The sequence below is a fragment of the Spermophilus citellus genome (genome assembly GCF_964194105.1).
Source record: "Spermophilus citellus genome assembly, chromosome: 17".
In the NCBI taxonomy this organism is placed as follows: Eukaryota; Metazoa; Chordata; class Mammalia; order Rodentia; family Sciuridae; genus Spermophilus; species Spermophilus citellus.
In genome coordinates, this window is record NC_138199.1 from 12,992,218 (window position 1) to 13,016,427 (window position 24,210).

At 40.7% G+C, this 24,210-nt stretch overlaps 1 protein-coding gene across 4 annotated transcripts in view; it reads left to right on the top strand.

Annotated features, from left to right (window-relative positions):
* The first annotated feature begins 536 nt into the window (after positions 1–536).
* MYH10 (myosin heavy chain 10) overlaps positions 537–24,210 on the top strand; it is a 152,020-nt gene continuing 128,346 nt past the window's right edge. For 2 of the 4 annotated variants that reach the window (XM_081270971.1, XM_081270972.1), the window contains exons 1-3: positions 941–961; positions 8,448–8,823; positions 20,809–20,965. In XM_081270971.1, the coding sequence (XP_081127097.1) occupies positions 8,479–8,823; positions 20,809–20,965 (502 nt within the window). In that variant the 5' untranslated portion in view covers positions 941–961; positions 8,448–8,478. Of the gene's footprint in view, positions 767–940; positions 962–1,080; positions 1,229–8,447; positions 8,824–20,808; positions 20,966–24,210 lie in introns of those variants that run through there. The other 2 variants (XM_081270974.1, XM_081270973.1) reach the window with 2 other exon arrangements.

Below are 24,210 nucleotides of genomic sequence, written 5' to 3' on the forward strand. Positions count from 1 at the left end.
TATTTGTTAACTTTGATTTTCCAGTTTCTTTTGCTTTTTTTTTGGAGTGTCCCAGCCCAGATGTTTTTTAGGGCCTTTGGACGGCCCTAGGCAATATGACAGCCCTACAGGAAACCTGCGAAACCCTCACACCACTCTCAAATAGGAAGCTCTACTTGATAAATGAATGGACGAATGAATGAATAAGGCGAATGAAGTCTTTTTCCCAAGTCTTCTCTCCAAGACCTCATTCTTCTGGAATCTCATTCTTCTGGAATCTCAGCATTGCCTAGAGACTGAACAGGGAGGCCCCTCCCCTCGCTAACACCAAAACTGCGGCAACCAAGGAAGGTGTCCCGGCACTAGGAGATTAGCCGGCAGCACCGGTTTGGGGTCCCAAGTCGCGACAGCATTTAGCAGTGCACTGTCTGCAGCGGGGCCCAGGTAGGGCCCTGGCGCAAGGGCGGAGCTGCACCCCTCCCCCACTGCAGGTGAGCCGCAGAGCCTCGGCCCCCACCCCCCGCGCCGCCCTGGGGTGACGTCAGGCCTCAGGACCGCGCTCGGGCCCCGCCCCTGTCGGCAGTGCTCCGGGCCGGGACTCCGCAGTGAAAGCTTGTTCTGCCCCGGGACACAAGGCTTCGTTAATCCCAGGGAGTGGCCAGGTGCTCCAGCGGGCTGCAGCGGCCTCCCGACTCTTCCTGTAGTCGGAGCTGGGAGCCCCTGCTGCAGCGCACCTGCCTCCCGGGGTGCACTGTCCTGGCCGGCGACGCACGCCGGCTCCAACCCGGTCAGTCCTCGCTGCCTTGCGGGATAGCTAAGCGCCCAGCCAGCCTCAGCTGTCCATCTCCACCCGAGCCAGCCAATCGCCCGCCACTGCCCCGACCGCACCTCCCGGAATTTTTGACGGGCATGAGGGCCAGCCTATGAGATTGGGGCTCTGGGGGCCTGGGCCGGGAGCGGGAGCCAATGAGCATCAGTCCAGGTGGGTGGAGGGAGCCGGACTTGGGAAGGTAGCTTCGTTCGGGTTGCTAACGTCTTCTCTAGGAGATGGGCGCGCAAACGGACCAGTGGGTCTGGGGGCGGCGGTGATGGGCGTGGAGATGGCCCAATGAGGGTGGGAGTGGGTGGGGCAGCCGCTAGCAGCAGTGCTAAAGGAGCCCGGCGGAGGCAGCGGTGGGTTTGGGACTGAGGCGCCGGATCTGTGGTCGCGGCTGGGGACGTGCGCCGGCGCCACCATCTTCGGCTGAAGGTGAGAGGTACGGCTGTCCGGGTCCGAGTGCGGCGGTCCCGGGCAGGTGTTTGGGGGGCAGAGAAGGATTCCGGGCTTGGAGGACCGGGCGGCTTTGGAGCACAGAGACCAAGCCGAAGCGGGAGCTGGGGAAGGCAGAAGGGGATCTAGGCGGGAGGGTTTATGCTGAGGAGACCTTCGATTCGTGTGAGCAAGGACCTGGGCAGGGAGTGGGTAAGAGGACCCCAGTAGGTGAAGATGGAGAGACCCCTGGAGGGTCGGGGAATGAGGTCCTCGAGAGTGAGATCCTTGCAGGGATCTGGGCCGGGGTGTGCGGGAAGGCGACCCCTGGGGGACTGAGGATGGAGATTTGGGGGCGGGGATGTGGGGGCCAGTTCCTCGGTGTGTGGGGTCCCTGGCGGTGTGGAGTTGGGGTTCTAGTGCCCTGGCGGGGGTCCCGGTATGCCCTGCGAGTCTGTGTCTGCCTCCTAGGAGAGGACCGTACCCTGCTGTGGCGTGATCGTGGTGCCCAGGGGCGCTGGACAGGAAGGACCCCTTGGGTGGGTTAGGCCGGGCCGGGCTCCCCGGGCGCGGTAGAAGAGTTCGCCGAGGACTCAGAAGGCTAGCGCCGGCCCCGTGGGGTGCAGGAACCGGGGCTAGAGGCTTTGCGGAGCCTGGAGAGCGCGCGGCGGGTGTGGAGCTCCCGAGCCGGCTGCGGTCGCGGGGAGGGTCGCACTTTGCGGGCGCTGGGAAAGGAGAAGGGGAGGCGGCGGCATGCCGCGCGCTCCGTGGACCGCCAGGGCCGGGGGTGGACGCCCGGCGAGGCCCGCGCGGTTTGGGGGGGCGAGGCGGGAAATGTGGCGGGGGCGCGCTGCAGCAGGGCGGCCGGGGGGGAGGGTCAGCCCTTGCCTCGGGATCCCTTTATTGTGTAAGTGATCTGGGAATGGCTCGCCGCAGAGTCTCTTCCTTGTCTTCTGCAGTTGGGGGGTCACACCCTGATCCCCTAAAAATCAGGCTGGAAATAGGTCGTAGGGAAGTTGAAGCTGCCGAGTCGGTCCTAGCATTGGCCCGGGCTTTGTGGGCCTGTGGTGGGCGGATGCGGCCCGGAGACCCGGGAGGCCCCCAGCCAGGCCTGCCTGAACTGGGGCCTTAGGAAAGAGGTTGGCGACTCCGCGGGTCTGACCCCGGCTGGTGAGGTCTGGGTAATGTGGCCTCTGCCTACGACCGTTATCTCTGTGTCTTAGGGCCTCTGCAGCTCCCTTCAAGATCACTGCGGTGGATGGAAGGGGGTGGGGTGGACTGGGGTGGGGTAGGGGAAAGCAGGCGGGGTAGATCCAGACTGCAGATGAAACAAAGACTGCTGTTTTCGCAGAATAATATAATACTAAATATAATACTTTGGCTCTGCTGAGATTTTTTTTTTTAAAAGCATTGAAACTGAGGATTCCTTGAGTCCGGTTTAATTATTCTGGATAGTAGTATCTCACTCTGGAAAACTTTATAATCTGTTCATTGTTTTATCTCCATCAATCTGCCTCTATTAATTATTCTTGGAGTCCCACGCTTTTGATGTTTTTAGTATGCCCTGTCTGTCTCCGTTTCTGGAAAAGTGGCCATTTTATGCATCTCCTCACTTCTGCATCTTAAATTCAGTTCTTCCCTGTCCTTATCGAGAGAAAGCAGATGGTATAATTGTGTGATATAGCACAGGCTTTTGCAGCAAAAAGATGTAGCCTGGGAGAGCCTGGCTGTTTGTCTGGGCTCTTTAGGGAAATCATTACAATGAAGAGACTGAATGGAAGGTGAGATGGAGGAAAATTTGAAGGGCACATTGTAGGGTGGAAGACTGTATGCTTCACTGGTATATGTACTTTATTATCATATATGAGGAATTAAAATTCCTGGTTTTGGATCAAAGGTTTGGAAATATTTAACACAGTATAACAGTATTAATTGGCAGATGGTCCAGGCCACAAATAGCAATAGTGGTCTTTTGCCTTTGGTGTGGGATCATTTGTTTAAGCGGAGTTTTGATAAATTAACAGACTTGCACAATTCTGTAATGTAAGTGACCTCAGTGGTAGCTAGCATTACACAAATTGGGGCAGTTCTGTTTTAGGTGTCTGTTGTTTTACAAGGATGCCCTATCCTGGATAACTTATTCATCTTTTTTTTTTTTTTTTGCTTTTCCCTATGCAAGCTATTCATAAAATTGAGTTGTTTTCCTCTGAATTATTTTCTACTATAGAAGGGATGCTGGGGGGCAGTTGAGAAGTTAGTTGGGTGGCATTTCTTTGAAAATAAAATATGGCTTGGGTGGATGGAGCCCCAGGGGTGTGTATGTGTCTAAAACCAGTTTTGGTGATGGGAACTATGGTTCTGTTGTTCCCTGATAATATGTACAGTATTATTTAATTCATTCACAGATAAATGACTTAGTTATAATTAAGCAGTTAGTTCAAATGACTCTAAGATAAACCTCCAGATTATCTTCATGTTTGCTGAAAAGGTGCCTGTTTATTCCTTTTCCCCCTAAATATGGGCATTTTTTTCTATTAAAATATGAAACCTTGGTCAGATTGTGCTAGTTGGTTCACTGACTAAGCCTGTAGTTTTCAAGTCATAATTGGTAGGAATTTTTTTTTTTTTGATAGACTGGCATCAAAAAAATACTACATGCCCTTCACAATTTCCTCCCTCTTACCTTCCGTCACTGTAGCCTGAATGCTGGACCTGAACTGTGGACTTCATCCCAACCCTGTTGCTTGTAAGCTGTGTGACCTTGCACCAGTTATTGGCTTTCTCTGTACCTCACATTCCTCATCTGTGAAATGGAGATTTTAATGGCCCCTACCCCATAGCACTGTTGTGAAGATTAACAGTTGATATATGTAAAGTACTTAGAATAGTGCCTGGACATAATAAGGGATATATAATTTAGGGTATATGTGGAATAAACTATTTTAAAAATTGTGGTATGGGGGCTGGGGTTGTGGCTCAGTGGTTGAGCGCTTGCCTAGCATGTGTGAGGCACTGGGTTCAATCCTCAGCACCACATAAAAATAAAATAAAGGTATTGTGTCCATCTACAAATAAAAAAAAAAAAACTGTGGCATGAACCTTTCAACAACACAAAACATTTGGGGGTGGTACATTGTTAAATACCAGTATTATTCAGATTCGGTACCAGATGTACAGTGGAGTGAAAAAACATGACATATTTGGCAATCATAAGTGAAGAGTTAAACAGAACAAAATATCTTCAGTGGCCTCGTGAACTCTGCAGTTAAACAACAATATACTACCTGCTAGGCCCTTTGGTGCAATGCAAGGCAGGACAAGGACACTTGCCAGAAGAACAGTACAAAATGTTAGGAGAAGGAGAGGATTAAATTGCCAGATTGACCTGAAAAGAACTTCTGAAAGGGTGGCATTTGGGTCAGGAGTGGAAGGAATAGTAGGTTTGTGATTGTGGAGAAGTTGAAGCTCACTGTAAGGGTGGGGGCCTTTCATGGAAGGTTGATCAATACGTATAGAGACCCTATTGTGTCCCAGGGGCTAGGCTCAGAGCTTAGGATTCAGCAAGGAACAGGTGACCATCCCCACAGTGTTCAGTTGTAGAAAAAGCTGGGGGGAAAAAAAAAGCAAAGTAATTTGTAATCCTACTGTGTAGTAAAAAACTCAATGAACATTTATTCCACTAAAAAAAAAAAAAAAGATGTGTATATGTAACTTTACATGTTTGTGAACTTTTGGGGATCTATTGATTTTTTTTTTATATTATAAGCATTTTTATACCTAGAAAAAGTACTGATAAGTTTTAACTGTCCCAATTTGATAAGATAACTTAATCTAATTCGTTTTTCTAGACCTGCCCTAAAAATGACCTGTTCTAGAAATGACCTGTAAAGTTATTCTAATTTATAGTTACCTACAATTTAAGCATGTAATTATATACCCAAGGTAAATCAAAGCAATGTGTGCATGCTTACTGTCAGCAAGATGGTTTCCTAAGTGCTATATAGAATATACAGTTAATACTGAACAAGAATAATGAGTAACTTATTATCATACTTTGTTGTAGTTGGATATGTTTTCTTTTAATAGATTCTGTGCTTCCAAAAGGTAGAGTGTTGTGTTCTATTACTTGTCTTCAAATTCATCTAGGATGATTCCCATGCTTTCCTTTTTACCAGTATGCAGTGTTTAAGTTGGAACGATTTGTTAATAGTCATATGAGTCCAGTCCCTAGGGGTAATGGGAGTAAATGGTTTTTTTTTCTTTTACAGCAGGGGTTCAGTTCACCACTGAGCTACATCCCCAGTCCTTTTTTATATTTTATTTTGAGATAGGGTCTTGTTAAGTTGTTGGCTGATCTCAAACACAGCGATTGTTTTGCCTCAGCCTCCCGAGTTGCTGGGATTGCTGATGTACTCCTGCCTCCAGCATTAATGGGCTTTTGAAACCATTCTTCATGATGTACATGTACCCATGAATATTTTTTGTGCTGTCCTCTCCCCACGTGACACGTGGATGCCTAGGAAGGCAAATATAAATTTAGTTATACAACATGTAAGCAATTTTATTTGTAGAAATCTTAACATGAATCACATGTTTTGTAATATTTAGGGAAGGGTTCACTTTGTTTTGTGATTTTTGTTTTATCCATGTCTTAACCTTTAAAATATTAGCACATTCTCTAAATCATGTTATGAATGAGTCTAGAACATTGGGGTTTTTTTGTTGTTGTTGTTCGTTTGTTGGTACAAGAGATTGATCTCAGGGGCACTCCGCCACTGAGCCACATCCCCAGCCCTATTTTGTGTTTTATTTAGAGACAGGGTGTCACTGAGTTGCTTAGCATCTCGCTGTTGTTGAGCTGGCTTTGAACATGAGATCCTCCTGTCTCAGCCTCTGGAACCACTGGGATTACAGGCATGCATCACTGTGCCCAGCTTTAGAACATTGGTTTTTAACCTGCCTTTCTACCCTGGTCTACCTGATAGTAACAGTGACCCATTATGGCAGCCAGAAAACTAGAGCAATGGTTATCAAGTGTGTCTCTCCCATGACAGGCAGCATCAGCATCTTCTGAATGCAGATTCTTGGACTTTATCTCATATCTACTGAATCAGAAACTCTGGGGATGGACCCAACAGAGAAAGGAAGAGAAGAGAGTATGGAGAGAGAGAGAGAGAGAGAGAGAGAGAGAGAGAGAGAGAGAGTGTGTGTGTGTGTGTGTGTGTGTGCTGGAGATTGAACCACCCCAGGTCTTCTTGTATGTTAGGCAAATGTGCTATCATTGAGCCACATCCGAGCCTTAATCTGTGTGTGTTAAGAAGACTTCCTGATGCTGTTGATGCATTCCAAAGTTTGAGACTCATTATTAATAGGGTATGGGCATTTATAATGCATTACATTGTAACAAATTTTTGAAGAATCATAGCTAATTGATAAATAATAATAAATTACCATTAGGGGTTAAATGACTAGTACCTATACCCATTGTCAGTGATTCATTCTTAAGGATATAGCAATCCTTTGAGAATCTAAAGAAAGTTACGGATGTCTTAAGACAACATACTGTGTACACCCTAAGTGTATATCATGTTTTTAACCCGAATTTCTGTGATTTCACAGAACTTGAAATTCATCTATCAAGTTAATGTTAAGAACTTTTTAGCAACTTTGGACAACCTTATGATTTTCCTTGCAACCTGTAAAGGGTGACTTTTATTGATCCTCTTGCCTGCAAAGAGCCCCCAACATTTCTGGAGGGCAGGGTGGGGGGGGGAAATTGAGGGGATTTGTGAGTCGATACTGTGTTTGATTTAGATGAAACCATGGAAATCGTACCTGTGAAGTTTGTAATAACCTGGAATTTGTGGAGTAATGGCAAAAAATGTTCAGGATAGTATCAGATTCTAAAAAGATGCTGTCGGGCAGGAATAGCAAGTGACGTCAGAAAGGCTAATGATAAGGACTTAAAATGCTGTCATTTGATCCAAAAAGTCAATTGCACAAGTAGAGGAAAATATATAGCAATAGCAATATAATGTGTGTGGAGTTCTCCTGGTAGCTTCTTATGAGCCAGATCTCCATAGGTGCTAAAGAAACCAATTGGTTAGGTCTTGAGCTATATTAATTGGCAAAGTCACAGAACCAGTCCTTTCCTCGGTGTGGCTGATGATTCTTTCTTTCTTCTGCATTGATCAGATTGTATCTGGAATGTTATGTTTGCTTCTGGGACACACTCCATAAAGGGAAGACACGGACACATTGGAGTCTGTCTAGAGATAAGAGATCAGGGAAGGAGTCTTTTCCCTGCCCCCACCCCTTTTTTGTGGTCCTGGGGAATCCAGGGATACTCTACCACTGAGCTGCATCCCCTACCCTTTTTATTTTTATTTTGAGGCAGGGTCTTGCTAAGCTACCCAGTCTGGCTTTGAACTTGAGATCCTCCTGCCTCAGCATCCCCACTAGATTACGCACCTACACCCTGCTAGCAGGAGTCTTGATGAATGATGCAATGCTAATGCCAACATGGAGGAGTGGGAGCAGCTGCAGGATGGGAGTGGAGATCTGGATAGCTGTCACCACCACATACTTGAAAGGCCATTGAGAGAAGCCAGAAGTTTCACTTCTCTTCTTTGGCTCCATTTAATCACACTAAGACCACATGGGGCCAATAGGAAAGCTATAGGGGGATTGATCTGGGTTATTTCTAAAGAAGAGCTTTGAGTTGCTTGAAGATGGACTGGGAGGCATGCTGTGTCTGATTGCTTCTCGCTAGCATCATCCTGTGTTTTTGTAGCTATATCCTTGTGGTCCCACTAATTCCAGTACCACTCCAAGGACCTTTTATTATGCATTTGTTTTCTTTTTCTTTTTTCTCCTTTCCCAACTTAACTCCCTGTTTAATTTGTGGTGAGGATGAAAGAGGAATTGGAGGGAAAAAAAGGTCATCCTGGAACTTTGCTTTTTTCTTTTGCCTGCTTTTCAGCCCTTGGTAACTGAGGGCAGATCTTGAGTGGTCGTCAGACAACCAGAGGCATAATTAGTGGTCACCTCTGAAATTTACCTTGGAAATATAGTTAGTAAGGCTGTGAAGAGTAATACCCCAGCTCCTGAACTCAGAGTTTATGGTTCATGTTTACTTAAAGTTTTGTTTGAAAACAAAATTTGTAAATTATATTACATTTTGTAAACATCTAATTTTGCCCTTCTCCTCTTCTCTTAGGGGCAATTGCTCTTGGATCCTTCTGTTTACAATGGCACAGAGAACTGGACTGGAGGATCCAGAGAGGTATCTCTTTGTGGACAGGGCTGTCATCTACAACCCTGTCACTCAAGCTGATTGGACAGCTAAGAAGCTAGTGTGGATTCCATCTGAACGCCATGGATTTGAGGCAGCTAGTATCAAAGAAGAACGGGGAGATGAAGTTATGGTGGAGTTGGCAGAGAATGGGAAAAAGGCAATGGTCAACAAAGATGACATCCAGAAGATGAACCCACCAAAGTTTTCCAAGGTGGAGGATATGGCGGAATTGACATGCTTGAATGAAGCTTCTGTTTTACATAATCTGAAGGACCGCTACTATTCAGGACTTATCTACGTGAGTATTTCTTCCAAAAAATCAAGGGAAGTGGTGACTGGGGATTAATGTGAACTACCCATCCTGTCATAATCAAAGGAAAATGAGGAATGTTCTGTTTAGCATTACCATCGTATTAAATATAAAAAGATTGTCTCCTTCTTGTTCAAGTCTTGCTTTCCTTTTAACTTAACATGCTAAATTTAAATAATCCAATCTGTAATTAGGTATGATTAAAATGTTGTTTGAAGACTTTTACGGTGGTGCTCTGAAGCACAGTATGATAAGAGAGAGCATATGGCAGAAAGACCAGGTAAAGAGAGTGCATTCAACAGAAGAGTGGAAAATCAAGTGTCTGTCCAGGAGGATTAGTGTGAAGGGACAGCAAGTTTACAGATTTTAGTGAAAAGCAAGAATAGCTTCATTTGGGTACTGGGAAGTAGGAAAGATAAATGTTGAGGTTTTTTTTTTTTTTAATTTTTTTTATGTTGTTAATGGATCTTTTGTTTTATTTATTTATATGTGGTGCTGAGGATCGAACTCAGGGGTTCACAAGCACTCTACCACTGAGCCACAACTCCAGCCCAATGCTGAGGTTTTTTTGGTGGTACTGGGGATTGAACCCAGGACCCTGTGCATGCAAGGCAAGCACTCTACCAACTAAGCTATATCCCTAGCCCTCCAGTGTTGAGGTTTTTAAGAGGAAATCATCTAGGGTGAGATTGAGCCTGGGATTGTCTTGTGGTTGTCCTGTGGTTAACAGTTGACATGTATATTACGGTCATTGACTATGTGTGTTAGTCAGATTTCTATCACTGTGACAAAATACCTGAGCTAAGTCAATTTAAAAAGAGAAGAATTTATTTGGGCTCACAGTTTCAAAAGTTTTAACCCGTGATCATTTGGCCCCAGCTTTGGGCTTATGTTGTCATAGTATATCATGTTGGGAGTATGAGGTGGAAGAGGGCTATTCACCTCATGACATGGGGGAATCAAAGAGAGAAAGAGAAGAGGGGACAAGGTCTCAATATCTCCTTCAAGAGCCACCACCAATGACATAACTTTCTTCTGCTAGCCCCTCCCCCATCCTAAAGACTTCACTGCCTCCTAGTAGCATCATGGGCCGGGGACCAAGCCTCCAATACATGGGCCCTTGGGAGACATTCAAGATCTAAAGTATAGCACCATGTCCCTGACTGTAGAAATTATTGAAAATAATAAGGGATAAAGTAGAGAGGAAAAATGAAGCCAGATCCTGAAAAGAATCTAGAATGACAAAATAGGCCTGAGGGAATGGTGGACAGATGTGGCAGTGATTTGCAGAAGGTGGTATGGATTGGATTTAGAATGAAGAGAAGTAGAGAGAAGAAATGAGTAATGGTCTGAAATTGGAAAAGGTTAGTTGGATTTTAGGCAAGGAGCATACTACTGATGCTCATGAGTAATTCAAAACTTCACTTAATCAGAACTAGTGTTCTCATAGAATTTAGCGTATTTAAGGAATATTTTAAGTGCCTAATATGTTGTAGGTTCTTGGGTAGAGCACTGAACAAGATATATTCTGTGAAGAACTGAAACATAGGATAGGATCAGGAGGAGAATGGCTTCCCACAGTAGGTCAGTGAAGGGCTCTTTGACAAGTCTGACCAATAGAGGGAGCCAGACAGGGGCAAAGAATAGCTGGCTCAGGACCTTTGTGGGAGGGTTTCCATCAAGCCAGACTGGCTTCCTTATTTATTTATTTATTTATTTATTCATTCATTCATTTATTTATTTATTTATTTCCATTACGAGGTAGGATGCAAAATAAAGACAGGAAGAGGCAGGAGGGCTGGAAAAGTGGTTTGAGGAGAGTGGGAAAATCTTGGAAATGAGGGAAGGCCAAGGATAAGAAAACAACTGGAGAACAACAATGAGAATCAAGCTGAGACTGAATATCAGTGTAGAAGGAGATCACATTTTTGTCTGGCTGTGTGATTTTGCTCCAGGCAGGGGAACTTGTGTCTCCATTGCCAGCACACAAAGAGGTAACTCTTCTGATTGTCTTTGGCATCAAGCTCTGGAGGAATGGAAGTCTGGGTAGGAGGGGGCTGATGATCAAGGGCTGGAGTTTTTAATGATGTTGAAAGATAGGGTTGTTGGGAGTCGGGGAGTGAGAGGACTGGAAAATTGAAGAGATTGTGGTCAGATGGTAATATGAACATGAGATTTAGGAGCAGGATCAGTTTGAGATGCAGCCCTGTGTACCGTGGCTTATGCAGGGCTGGAGAGGTGATGCCCCACCCGAGTAGTGGAGGAGCACAGTGTGGAAGGGAGCTGGGCTATTTTCTGCCAGTCTTCACCAAGTCTTCCAGATGATGATATTTCACTATATGACAAACAAAAAGAAAACAAAATCATTTTCATTATCATCACATCAAAAAGCTTTTTAGGTATTGAAAAGCTGTCAAGTTCATGATGTTAGATTCAAGTTTCCTATAATTCTAATTTTCACATAAAAACTCAAATTTTACCATTGACAAACACAGTTGTTTCCTTTGAAGTGACAGGCTCACTTTGGTTTTTGGTTTTTGGGGTTTTTTTTGTGGGGTGTGGGAGTGGGGGTTTGGGCACAAGGAATTGAACCCAGGGGCACTCAACCACTGAGCCACATCTCCAATCCTATTTTTTTTTTTTTTTTTTGTATTTTATTTAGAGACAGGGTCTCACTGAGTTGCTTAGCATCTCAGTTTTGCTGAGGCTGGTTTTGAATTCTCAATCCTCCTGCCTCAGCCTCCAGAGCCACAGGATTACAGGCATGCGCCACCACCCGGCTCACGTTGTTTATTTTCAAGAAAATATCTGCCAAATACCTCTATGCAAGGAACTAGTTCATCAATCGGTCAGTCTATCAAATAGAAATGGTGTTCTATGAAAAAAAGTAGCAAGTTTAGCTTGCAACTCAAAGAACCACACCTGTGGTTCTTTCCTTCAAGGCACAAGTCCATATGCAGCAGAAGTGCTTGTGTATATTCACCATTTCCTTACACAGACACTAAGAGGATGCCTGCTCAAGGGCTGCTATTTAATAAAAATCAATATTTTTTTTCCTATGTTAAAGGACATTCTTGAGTGAAACTGTGTTTTTTGATTTTTGGGTTTTTTTTTAACTGCCAATAAAGTGCAGTGAACAATAAGATGATTACGAGAACAGCTTGGGGGTGTCAGAGCTTTATTCATCTAGCTTGGGGACCACCAGTACAAATATGCATAATGAAAAGGGCAAATAACATCTTCATATTATTATGAAAATAGTTTTGACCTCTCAGATGCCCTGAAAAGGTTTTAGGAAAACCCTAGGGAGTCCCCAGACCATACTTTGAGTGTTATTGAATTACAACAAGGCAGACAATATGGATGGTTTCTCCTTTTCTTACTATGAGTCTTACCAGAGGATTTTCAGTTATAACCATCTTTTCAAATAGCAGCCTTCTAACTTTATTGAACTTTTCATTTTGTTGGCCCTTTCAATTCGGTCTTCCCATTTACCTATCTACTTACCTATTTAGTTTTCACACATTTTCTTTCTACTTTCTTTGGGTCTAATTTGTTGTTCCTTCTCCAAATTCTTAAAGACAAAAATTTAGATCATTAATTTTTTTCAGCTAGTTCTTTTCCAGCATGTGCTTTAAAAGTTATAAATTTCATTGTAAGTACTGCTTTGGCTCTATTCTGAATTTTATTATGTGGTATTTTTACTATCATTCAGTTTAAAACAATAAGGATGTCTTCCTTGGCTCCACAAGTTACTTAGATATGAATTTCTTCATTTCCAAACAGGGCATTTTCAGGATTATTTTATTTCTAATTATAATGCCTCCTTGGTCAGAGAACATACCCTTTGATATCTATTACACTTGCTTTATGGTTCCATCCTATGATCATTTTGGGTAGAAGATAGTTGTGCACTTGAAAAGCATGTGTCTTAGGCAGTTATTAGACACAACATTGGGTATGTGCAGTGTCATTCAGCCCTATATGTCCTTGTAGGCTTTAAAATCTTATTTATTTCTGGCAGTGCTGGGCAGTTTTTTATTTTTTTACTTTATTTTATTTGTTTTTGCAGTGCTGGGGTTTGAACTCAGGGCCTTGCCCATGCTCGCTGTACCACTGAGCTACATCCGCAGCTTTATTTTTTATTTGCTTGTTCTTTCAGTTACTGTGAATACTTCTCCATTTCCCTTTTTAGTTCTGCTGTATCATTCCTACACTCTCTTATCCCATGTGTACAAACGTAGAAGTTTGAGATCTTTCTGGTGAATCGTCATGAAATAGTCTTCATTTTTGTATCTTGCAAAGTTGACTTTTTTTATCTTAACATTAGTTCATTTTTCCCTGCTTTGGATTAGTGTTTTCATGGTTTATTGTTTTCTAAACTTTTGACTTTTTTGTATCTTTATACTGAAGGTATGTCTCTTATAAACTGCCTGTAGTTATTTTTGTCCTGAATCAGACCATACATATTTGGTGCAAGGGATTGCTGCACCACTCAGCTATATCCCCTGCCCCCCCCCCCTTTTTTTTCTTTCAGCTTTGAGATAGGTCTCTCTAAGTTGCTGAGGCTGGTCTTGAACTTGCGATCTACCTATCTCATCCTCCAGAGTCACTGGTAGAATAGGCACGTGCCACAGCACCAAGCTCTGACAATACTATAAAACTAGAATATTTGATTCATATACATGTAATGTAATGACATACATTTCAGTTTAAACCCCACCATTTGATTCATTGCTTTCTATTTGTCTTACCTCTTCTATGTTTGTTTTCTCTTTTATACCCTCTTTTTGGATTAAGTAGTTTTTATTATTCTATCTTTCACCAAAAAACACACATTTTTGCTATTCTCTTAGCTTTTCATTTAGTGATTACCCATTCTAACTTATATCATTGACAGAATTCTTACCATATTATAGATAATGTAAGAACCTGAAAACACTTGAACTCTCTTTACTCTCCCTTCCCAGTTTATATGCTGTTATCTTAATTCTCTTTATATTTTAAAACCCACAAGACAGTTATTATTACTTTTTGGGGGGAGGGGTACTGGGGATTGAACTCAGGGGCACTGAATCTCTGAGCCCCATCCCAGCCTTAGTTTGAATTTTATTTAGAGACAGGGTCTCACTGAGTTGCTTAGCACCTTGCTCTTTGCTGAGGCTGGCTTTGAACTCATGATCCTCCTGTCTCAGCCTCCCGAGTCACTGGGATTACAGGCATGTGCCACCATGCCTGGCTCTGCTTATTACTTTTTAATAGTCAATATTTATTTAGTTTTACCCATTTACCCTTTTATTGCTTTTATTTTTTAATTTACATCTCCTTTATTTCTTTTAGAAAGCATCTCTTATTATTTTTCTGGAAGTGCTATATTACTCCTTTGTTTTTTAAGTTTTCTTGCTTTTGTTTTTGTTAGATTTGGGGTTCAGACCTGGCCAGGCACAATGCAGATATAGCTTTGTATTCTGCCTTCCATCTTTTTCTTTTGAAAAATCAGCTTAGGGTTTTATTATTATCCTTTTTTTATTATTATTTTTATTATTACTTTATCCTATGTTTATTATTATATCCTTTGAAGGTAATCTGTACCCTCCACCCCCTCTATCTGTTTCTAAAATTTTTCTCTTTGTTTTTTTTAAATATTTATTTTTTAATTGTAGTTGGACTCAATATCTTCATTGATTTATTTTTATGTGGTGCTGAGGATCGAACCCAGGGCTTCACACATGCTAGTGAGCGCTCTACTGCTGAGCCACAACCCCAGCCCTTGTCTTTGGTTTTTAACAGTTTTACTAGAATGTGCTTGGGTAAACTTCTCTTCTATGCATTCAGCTTTGAGTTTGTAGTGTTTTGGGCTTTGTGGCCTGATGCCTTTGTTGGTTTTGGAATATTCTTAGCCATCATCTCTTCCAACAGTGTTTCAGCGCTACCCTTCTTCCTCCTTCTACTCAAACACCTGCTTGTCAGACCTTTTCCCTGTGTCCCCTATAGCTCTAGTGTTCCTCTACATTTTTGTGCTTGTTTTCCGTATTTTCAATCTGTCTATTTCTTTTGACTCAATCTCAGGTATGTAATTCTTTCTGTAGCTGTATATAATTAGCCATTAAAGGCATCCATTGGATTCTTTATTTTAGTTCATGCTTTTTTCAATTTTAGAATTTTCTTTAGTTTCCAGTTCTCTACCAGAATTCTCTACCATGTCTTTTAATTACTTGGACATATTAACATTCCAGATAATAATAGAAGTCAATAAAAATAGACTCACAAGGGATCCAGATGTTATATTGGATTTTAGTCATAGTTTGTTGCATTGTCTGCCTGGTTAATGTGAATAAGAAATTGGGAGGAGAATGTGGGGCTCTGGATGGCATCAAGCTTATCTTGGAGTTTTGCTTTGGGTTGGCAGTGTAGGTGAGGGAACCAGGTCATATAATTTAATCAGGGATTGACATCCTTTCCAGATGTGCCTCAGTCTGTGTGAAGGCTGATTTCTGGTATAGTCTTAATTCTTAGGTGGTAGCCATGAGTGTCCCAAGACTTGGCATGTTTACTATTATCCTGGGTGGGCCAAAACTCTTCAAAATGTTTGTTTTCTTAGATTTGTATGCTGCTAAAAGCTCTGCTTAGCCTCTTGCTCCCCAGCCACAGTTTTTAGGATTTGTAGCTATCATGTGTCTAAAAAACAAGTGACAATTCCGTATCATCACAAACTTTTCAAATTTCCCTTACATCATAAATGTCTCATAAATAGTTGGTCTGTTCAATGCAGAATGCAGAGAAGGTGTAATTGTTGTGTCTCTTCTAATCTGATGTTTCCCTTCCTTATTTTTTCACTAGAAGAAACAGAATCAGTTGTGTTGTAGAATTTCCTAATTCTGAATTTATGGTCACATTCCCATGGTGCTTCTTGTAGTCTGGTCCTTGGGTCCAGAGTCCTAAATGGTTTTAGATTAGGAGACACTTAACGTCAAGTTGTCTCTCACTTTATGATGCTGAGATTGATCAGTGAGTCTGAAGTGACTCCATTTAGGTTGTGCCACCCTTAGTTCTGTTCCTTAGAAGGTCCTCTTCTGCCGATCACCCAAGGATTTAAGCAGTGATGAGCATTGTTTCTTTAGGGGCAAAAAAATGGTGAGAATATACCACCTGCCTTCATTAGCTTGGTGAGTGCTTTTTAACTATATATCTCCCTCCCATGCCTACAGTTTTCTTCAAGTGCATTTTTTATTATTGTCATTATTATTATTATTATTTAAAAAATTTTATTATTATTAAAAAATTTCCCCAAAGGAGCATTAACATTTTTTGGTATCTTTCCTCTGCCATCCATATTCAACTGTCCTCTATGTATTATTTTTTTATTGGTTTTACTTTTGTAACTTCTTTGTCTTTTATTATTTTACCTTTGTTTTCTTTCTTTTTCTGTAAAGAGGATGCTCTCCCAGAATAAAGGTGTCTACTCTCACCATTTGATTTCCATTCTCTTAGTCTTTTCTTGCTCTTGTCACCTTTATTTTCTTTGTATTTCTCTTTCAGTATGTGACAGTGTATTCTGTTGCAGATGTAATTCTATTTCCTAGAATTTTCTTTTGGTTTATTTTGTAGATAATTTCCATAGCTAAGTCCTTTCTCCAAATTCTCTGGATGACCATTTTTTTCCTTTTTTATGTGGTTTTGTTTAATGTCTGATTGTAGTTATTGTGTTTCTGATTCAGTTGCATTTTATCCGGGTGCAGTGTTTGCTGATGAGATGGGTGAATGTATTCTTTCCTTCCTTGCATTCCTTTCAGGCAGTGGGATGATTTCTTGTGAGAGTTATAGTGGGGAATAGGGTTATGTGATGTTCCCAGGTCAGTGCCCTGTTCTAGAAGGAGACTATACTGTCTCTGCTCCCTGACATTGGCATCTGCACCTGCTTCCATTTCATGGTTCTTGGAATTCTTTGCTTCTATGAAACAAATGCCTTTATGTATCCCTGCTTTCTTAATCAGAGACCTGGTACTTAAAAGATGAGTACCATTTCCTGGTAGTAGCCGACAGAGGAGGGTGGGTGTTCCAGGCAGAAGCCTAGAGTCCTAAAGCTGCACTGTGTATTTGAGAAATTGCAAACTTTTATATGTGCAAATATTTTTGTATGTCTCCCTTAGGTAAAGTGTGCAATAGTGTTATTATACAAACTTCTCCCTCAGATCTCTGTAGTCCTTAGGATTTTCCCAGGTCTCTGGCAAAGCAAGCAATACTTTCAGCTTCTCAGTATATGTCCTACTGAGGTCACCTGCCATACCACAAACCCAGAATGTTAAAAAGGGATTCATTATCTTTTCCTGTAAATTATCACATTATCTTTCTCTTCACTCAGTAACTTTCCCAGTCTCTCAGGCTTAAAAACCTTGCTGTCCTTCTTGACTTGGACCTTAAATGGCTTTTCTGTTGAGGTTTTCTGAGTATGAACGGCCAAGGTCAAGTCTGCATCCAGCTTCTCCATGACTCATCCCTCCCCAGTTTGCATTGCCTTTTCTCATCCAGGCCCTACTGGACGGGCCAGGCCTGTCTAGCGGTTTCCACTTTATGCCTACTTCTCACTTCTTGCTCCTTCCTTCAGTCGATTTTGCATGTGGCTTCCAGATTCACTCTTGGTCTCAAGTGCCTCTTTCTTCCTGTCACTCTTCTTTCCTGAACCTCTATTACCTTATCACATGTTGAGGACAAAATCTCAATTGTTTGGTGTGACCTTCTAGGCTCTTCTCTCATTCCATGGCGTAGACTGTTTTCAGCTAGACCAGTCTTCTTGCCCTGCCCTGGCTATATCCTGTCGCTGTAGGAGTCTTCTTACTGTTTTAATGGGAATTCCTTATCCCTCTTTTGGATCTAATAATGTCTTAAAGGAACATCAAAGACCATCTGGGCCTGAATTTTGTACACAGTTTTATAGTTTCTAACAGGATGGTTATGACCATTGAGTGCTTGGGGTGTGGTGTATGTTCCACCCCAGAGCTTTCTCCACTATTTATAGAACCTGTTCATCTTTCTCTTTCCCATTTTACTGCCTGATATTGTGACTGGTTTGTTTAGTGGTTATCTGTTGTCTTCATGCCTAGAGTTTATTTGTCTCAAAGGTGCTCAGTATCTTGTGTGTGTGTATGTGTGTTCAAATACTTAATGAAGTTTAATTCAAACTTAACGATCTCCAGAGAAGTTATTTTAACAGCATGTGCCTGGGGAAAGATAGGAGGGGTACAGTATCAGTTCGAGGATCAGTTTATGCAAGAGCCTGATATTTGAGCTAATTTTCCTTATGGGTGGAAGTTAGCTCTTTATGTACTTTACTAAAATTTCCACTTGAGCATTTGTTCCTGCTCTTCCTTGGCAAGTATAAGATACTGGTGATTATTTAATCTCTTCTTTTTTGATGACTTACTCATATTTGTAAGACTTACTCATCATCTTTGTAATCCTAGTCTTCAGGAAAGGGCCTCCTAACACATGGTGGACGCACATGTTGGGATGATTTCTGATTAAACATGTCACCACTGTCCATGTTTTGAAATGCTAAACTGAATTTGTGCATTTTAATTTTCTCAGAGGCTTTTTTTTTTTTTTTTGGATTGTTAGATTAAAATCTTTTTTAACTTATTTATTTATTTATTTTGGTACTGGGGATTGAACCCAGGGATACTTTACCACTGAGCTACATTTCCAGTACTTTTTATTTTTTATTTTCAGACAATGTCTCACCAAGTTGTCCAGGCTGGCCTCTAATTTGTGATCCTCCTATCTCGGTCTCCTGAGTTGCTAGAATTACCGTCATGTGCCACTCTGCCACACCTTTTTTATTTTTTTGTCAGTCTGTAGTTATTTATATGTTATAAAAGTGAAGTGTAGAATCTGTTGCTTCATAGTAGGCTATAATTTAATTTTTTAATGAAAAAGTGAAATTGTATAAAATTAATTATTAAGGTGTCATGACTTATTAGTATAATTTATATATATAAACTTATAAATATTTATAAATATATAATTTATATATAAATTAAACTCTAAAAATATTAAGGTTACTTCTCTTGCTTTTCTCACTCTTAAAAGTATTTTTGAAATAAAATTTATTTTTAGTTGACATCAAAACACAAAAATTGTACATATTAATGGTGTACCATGTGATATTTCAGTACATATATACATTGTGTAATCAGGCTAATCATACCTGTTTCAACCATTTATCACTTATTTGTGGCAAAAACATTCAAAATCCTTTTTTCTAACATTTTGAGATATCTAGTACACAATTGCTGTTTTTAGTCACCCCACTGTGCAGTAGCTATGCTATTGCTGTGAAAGTCTGTCTTTTTATTATCTCTATTGCCTCTTTGTCATCTGGGCCACAGAAGCACAAGAGACTTCACTGGGAGAAAGTGCAAGATGGTGGTATGGGAGGAGCGAGCCAAGTTTGTCTGAGGTGTGTACCTGGGTACTAGAAGGCCAAGGGTCTTAAGATGTGAATGATCATCAAAGGAGGGGAAAGTCATAAATCTGGCCTCAGACAAAGAAGCGGGAGACAGGACAGGGGGCAGATTTTCCATCTGTCTACTCAGATGTAAGGCATTAGCCAACAGTGCAAATAAGTGACCTCAGACCAGGCATCCTTTGCCTTTTGTCCCCTTCTAAGCCTCTAATCTAGAAGGGAAGTGCATTCCACCTCAGCCTGCAGTGGTGAGTTAAGGAAAGATATAAGGAGAACAGCCGAGAGATGGTTCTGGTCACTTGAATTTTTTGGCAGGCGCTCCTTCTCTTGTTTTAGCATTAGTAACTGCCGTATTCAAAATAGAGTGGTCTCCAGAGGGTTTTCTGATGGCAATTGCCAAAGGTTTTATCCTTATGAACACAGCTGTTAGTTAGAATCCCCTTAGTGTTCCCTGGGGAAGCTGGCCAGCCAAACACCCCAGTCCTCCCGCCTTTTGTAGTGTCCTGTCCCTGTTAGGTTTTGGTCTAACCAAATCATCTTCAATAAAAGGTCTGTTTCTCATGTATCTGAGTGTCCTTTCCAAACGCCTTCAGTCTTGCAGAGAGCCAGAGCAAGCATCTGGCCGCAGTTCCCACTGTTCTTGTTTTTCCATAGTTCTGAGTCAATTATTGTAGAATATTCTCAAAGATTACTCTATAAAAATTTTAAAAACCCCTAAGTCATAAGTTTCCATCATGTACATTCTAAATAATGACTACTGTATGTTCAGGATATGTTTGTATCTCTAAACCAGCAATTCTTTGAAATTTTGGAGGACCCAAAGAGCTTTGGTTTCTATGGCTTGTATTTATTGATATTTATCATGTTAAGAATTAAAGAAAAATTTAAATGTTTATCATTTTATTTAAAAGTAATAGTAACCCCCCCCAATGAGTTAACCTAAATAATTTTTCATGAAAAAACTGCATTTTCAAAAAAAAAATCAGAAGAGCAAAAACTTATATTTTTGTGTATCTCCTTAATATCTTAACAAAAGACAGATGGATTTTCATATCTGCTTCTGCATTCAGTTTGTGTAATGAGCTGTTTTGGTTGAAGCCTTTGAAGAAAATCCTGCCTTCCACAGATACTTAATTTGGAAAAAGAGGAGTACTCTAATAGCTTTTTCAGATAATTGTGAATATTCTTCTTTGATTTTATAGCCAAACTTGACAAATTGTATTTTCTCAAAGATTAGTTGCAATGTGGAATCTGAAAGAATGTTGGTAAGCTTTCCATAACTTGTATGCTTCCAAGAATTAAATTACTATATTGTGGGCTGGGGATATAGCTCAGTTGGTAGAGTGCTTGCCTCACATGCACAAGGCCCTGGGTTCAAACTCCAGCACCACACACAAAAAAAATTACTGTATTATTTCTGTCTCCTGACTGGACCCTGATTAACACATGCAGGGGTTTGTTTTGTTTTGCTTCCTATTTATTTTTTAACAACTATTTTATTTTTATTCTAGACTTATTCCGGCCTCTTCTGTGTAGTCATAAATCCTTACAAGAATCTTCCAATTTATTCTGAGAATATTATTGAAATGTACAGAGGGAAGAAACGTCATGAGATGCCGCCACACATCTATGCCATATCTGAATCTGCTTACAGATGTATGCTTCAAGGTAATTGGAAATATTAGAGTAAGAAATACCCAGAATTTCCTAAATCTAATTTAGTATTTTTTCATGTCTCAATCTAGTCTACAAAAGGTTTTAATTTTCTTAAATTTTTTTTTTTAAATAATGATATAGAAAAATTACAAGTTCTTTAGAAGACAAAGTGGATATTTTCTGTAGGAAGCTGGGAAATGTGTTTGTTGCTTCACAACAATACTTCATGTAGATTTTAATATTAAAAAACATTTAGAAAAAAAAAACATTTAGTTCTTACATACATTTGATCTTCACCACAAGCCAGTGTAGTTAATGCTGTGTTTAAACCAGTGTAATTAATGCTGTGATTTTAAAACCAGTAGGATGGAACTGGGGGTGTTGCTCAGGTGGTAGAGCACCTGCCTATTATGTGGGAGGCCCTGAGTTCCATCCCCAGCATGTAGAAAATAAAATAAAATAAAGCCAATAGGAAGAACAATAGGAAAGGTGGATGCTTTATTGGTTAAAATAAGATCACAAAGTATTATTTTTTATTTAAATGAATGTAAAAAGGGACAATAAAAGTAAAAAAAAAAAAACGGTTGAATTGGTTGATTTCAATTGCTCTGTTTTGGAGCAGGAGAAATATAAATTTGAAGAATCTGTGGCTTTAAACACAATGGCTTATGGGAGGATGTTTTTGGAAAGCCAGAATGTAATAGAATGCTTTATAGGTGAGAAGACACTGGAGAAAGTGCCCTCCTTCACTTTCTGAGTCAGCTTGGGTCTCTCATCTAAACAAACACATTCTCACAAGTGAGGTTGCCAGCCACGGCTCTTTGAAGTCTGATGGAACAGGGAGTTCCCAGAAGGCTGGGACAGGCTCTCACACATCATTCTGATTTTTTTCTTTTTTTAAATGGGAAGAAATTCTAGACCTCTGAGCTTCATATGCATTCCAGGAAAGTCTCTAAAATCTAATGTTAAGAGAACCATAGAAGAATAATGTGAGGGGCTGGGGCTGGGGCTCAGTGGCATAGCGCTTGCCTAGCACGTGTGAGGCACTGGGTTGGATCCTCAGCACCACAAAAAGATCAACAAATAAAATAAAGGCATGCTGTCCATCTACAACTACAAAATTTTTTTTAAAAAAGAACAACATGAATATATTTGCCACATTATTTGGGGGCTAACTAGAAAAGGGAACACAAAGTGAACAGTATTAACAGATCACAGAACTTTTCATGTCATTCCATGACCTCCCGTGTTACCCTCACAGTTCCATGCTGCGCAGTCGCTCTTGAGATACCAGTGAGTGACTGAGGCTGGCTAGGTTTGTCAGGATGTGCACTACAGGGCATGTGTGCTTTTCAACATTTTTATCAATATACTTAAAGATGGGAGGGTTGCCTCTCTAAGAAATTTGTGGGCAACATGAAACTGGTGGGGATAATAAATATATTTGATGAAAAGGAACAGATTTTTAAAAATCCTTTGTCAGGTTAATGGGGAATTGAGTGTATCGTAATAGTTAGTAGGGATAAATTGTTATATCCCATTACTGGGTGGCTACACCAGCTGTTTATGTACAGAATAAGGAAGATGTGGCCTACTGGCATATCATTACTATTAATATTATCATTATTAGTGATAGGATGAACATTTATTGAAAATTATTATGAACCATGTACAGTAATATATATTATTTATATTTATGTGAATTTATTTGTATTACTGAATGTACAATGACAACCATGTCAAGTGAATAAAAATACTATCCCGATTTTGCTGAGGCACAAAGAAATAACTTGACTAAGACAATTTAGATGTTCAAAAATGTGAGCCAGGATTTAAAACTAGCAAGTAGCCCACTTTTATCTACAATAATAAACTTTCATGTGACAGTTAAAATGAATTAGTTGATTATATAAAAATTTAAAAGTTTGCCCAGCATGGTGGCACATGTCTGTAATACCAGCTACCCGAGAGGCTGAGGTGGAAGTATTGAAAGTTCAAGGCCAACCTAGGTGACTTAGCAAGATCCTGTCGCAAAATTTTAAAAAATTTAAAAAGGGTTGAAGTGGTAGTTCAGTGGTAGAAGACTTATCTAGCATGCAGGAGGCTCTCAATTCTCAGTACCACCAAAAAAAAAAAAAAAAAAAAAAAAAGGAAAATATAGATATAGAAAGTAAGAAAACAAAACAAAAACCCCTTGTGTTCCATTCTATCAGGAAGGGGTGGCCTGCTGAACAACAGTAGGGTAGGACACCTGCTAGGGAAGTCTAACAGGAGCACTGTGGTTGCAGAGGGAGCTCACACGAGCCTTCAGTGCCAACCAAGTAGATCCTTGTTTACCAATGTGAGTGGATGATTCATTGTCCTTGGACCTATGACAAGGATCAACTGCTTGAGAGGGACCCATGTGGAGAATTTAGGGCATATAGCCCCTCTCAGCGATTGTTAGATTCAGTTCCCTATTCAACCTGTCAAGATCTTTTCAAGATTCTGTTTCCTTCTATCAAATATATATCATCCCTGCCAATCCCATATCATATACAAATTTGGGGCATGTATCCCACATCTTCAAGTGTATAAAAATATTGAAAGAGTTGTTTTTTAATGTGTGTTGGAGGACATAAAACAAAAGAGAGCTTAATTTTTTTCCAAAGTTTGGATTCTAAGGGATACAGTATCAAGAAAATGCAGAGTATGCTTAGGGCATCGTAGTTGCTCAATAAGTATTTGTTGAATGAACAGAAGCAGAGTTCTTGTACATAAACTTGACTGCAAAAAAAAAAAAACAAACACATTTGGTCAAAGCATGAAACAACAGAATGGGCCCACTTGGAAACAAAAGCAACAAATCAGAAGGCTAGATGCAGAACAAAAAGAAACTGATAGAATTTATGAGAGAAAGAGTAATGGAGTATAGATGTGTCTCAGATTCTGTCAAAGCAGTGATTTTTTTTTTTTTTTTAAAGTTTACTTGGGCTGAAAAAAAGACTCAGGTTTTCAGCTTGAAAAAGGGCCGGGGTACTCCCAGTCTGAAATATAAAAACTTACCTATATGTTCAGTGTATTTCATCGAATGTTTTTCCTTTTTTTAAAAAAAAAATTATTTTTATTTATTTTTTGATTGTCAATAGACCTTTATTTTATTTATTTATATGTGGTGCTGAGAATTGAACCCAGTGCCTCACACATGCCAGGCAAGTGCACTACCACTGAGCCCCAGCCCCAGCCTTGAGTGTTTTTCCTTTATCCTTTAGCTGAGA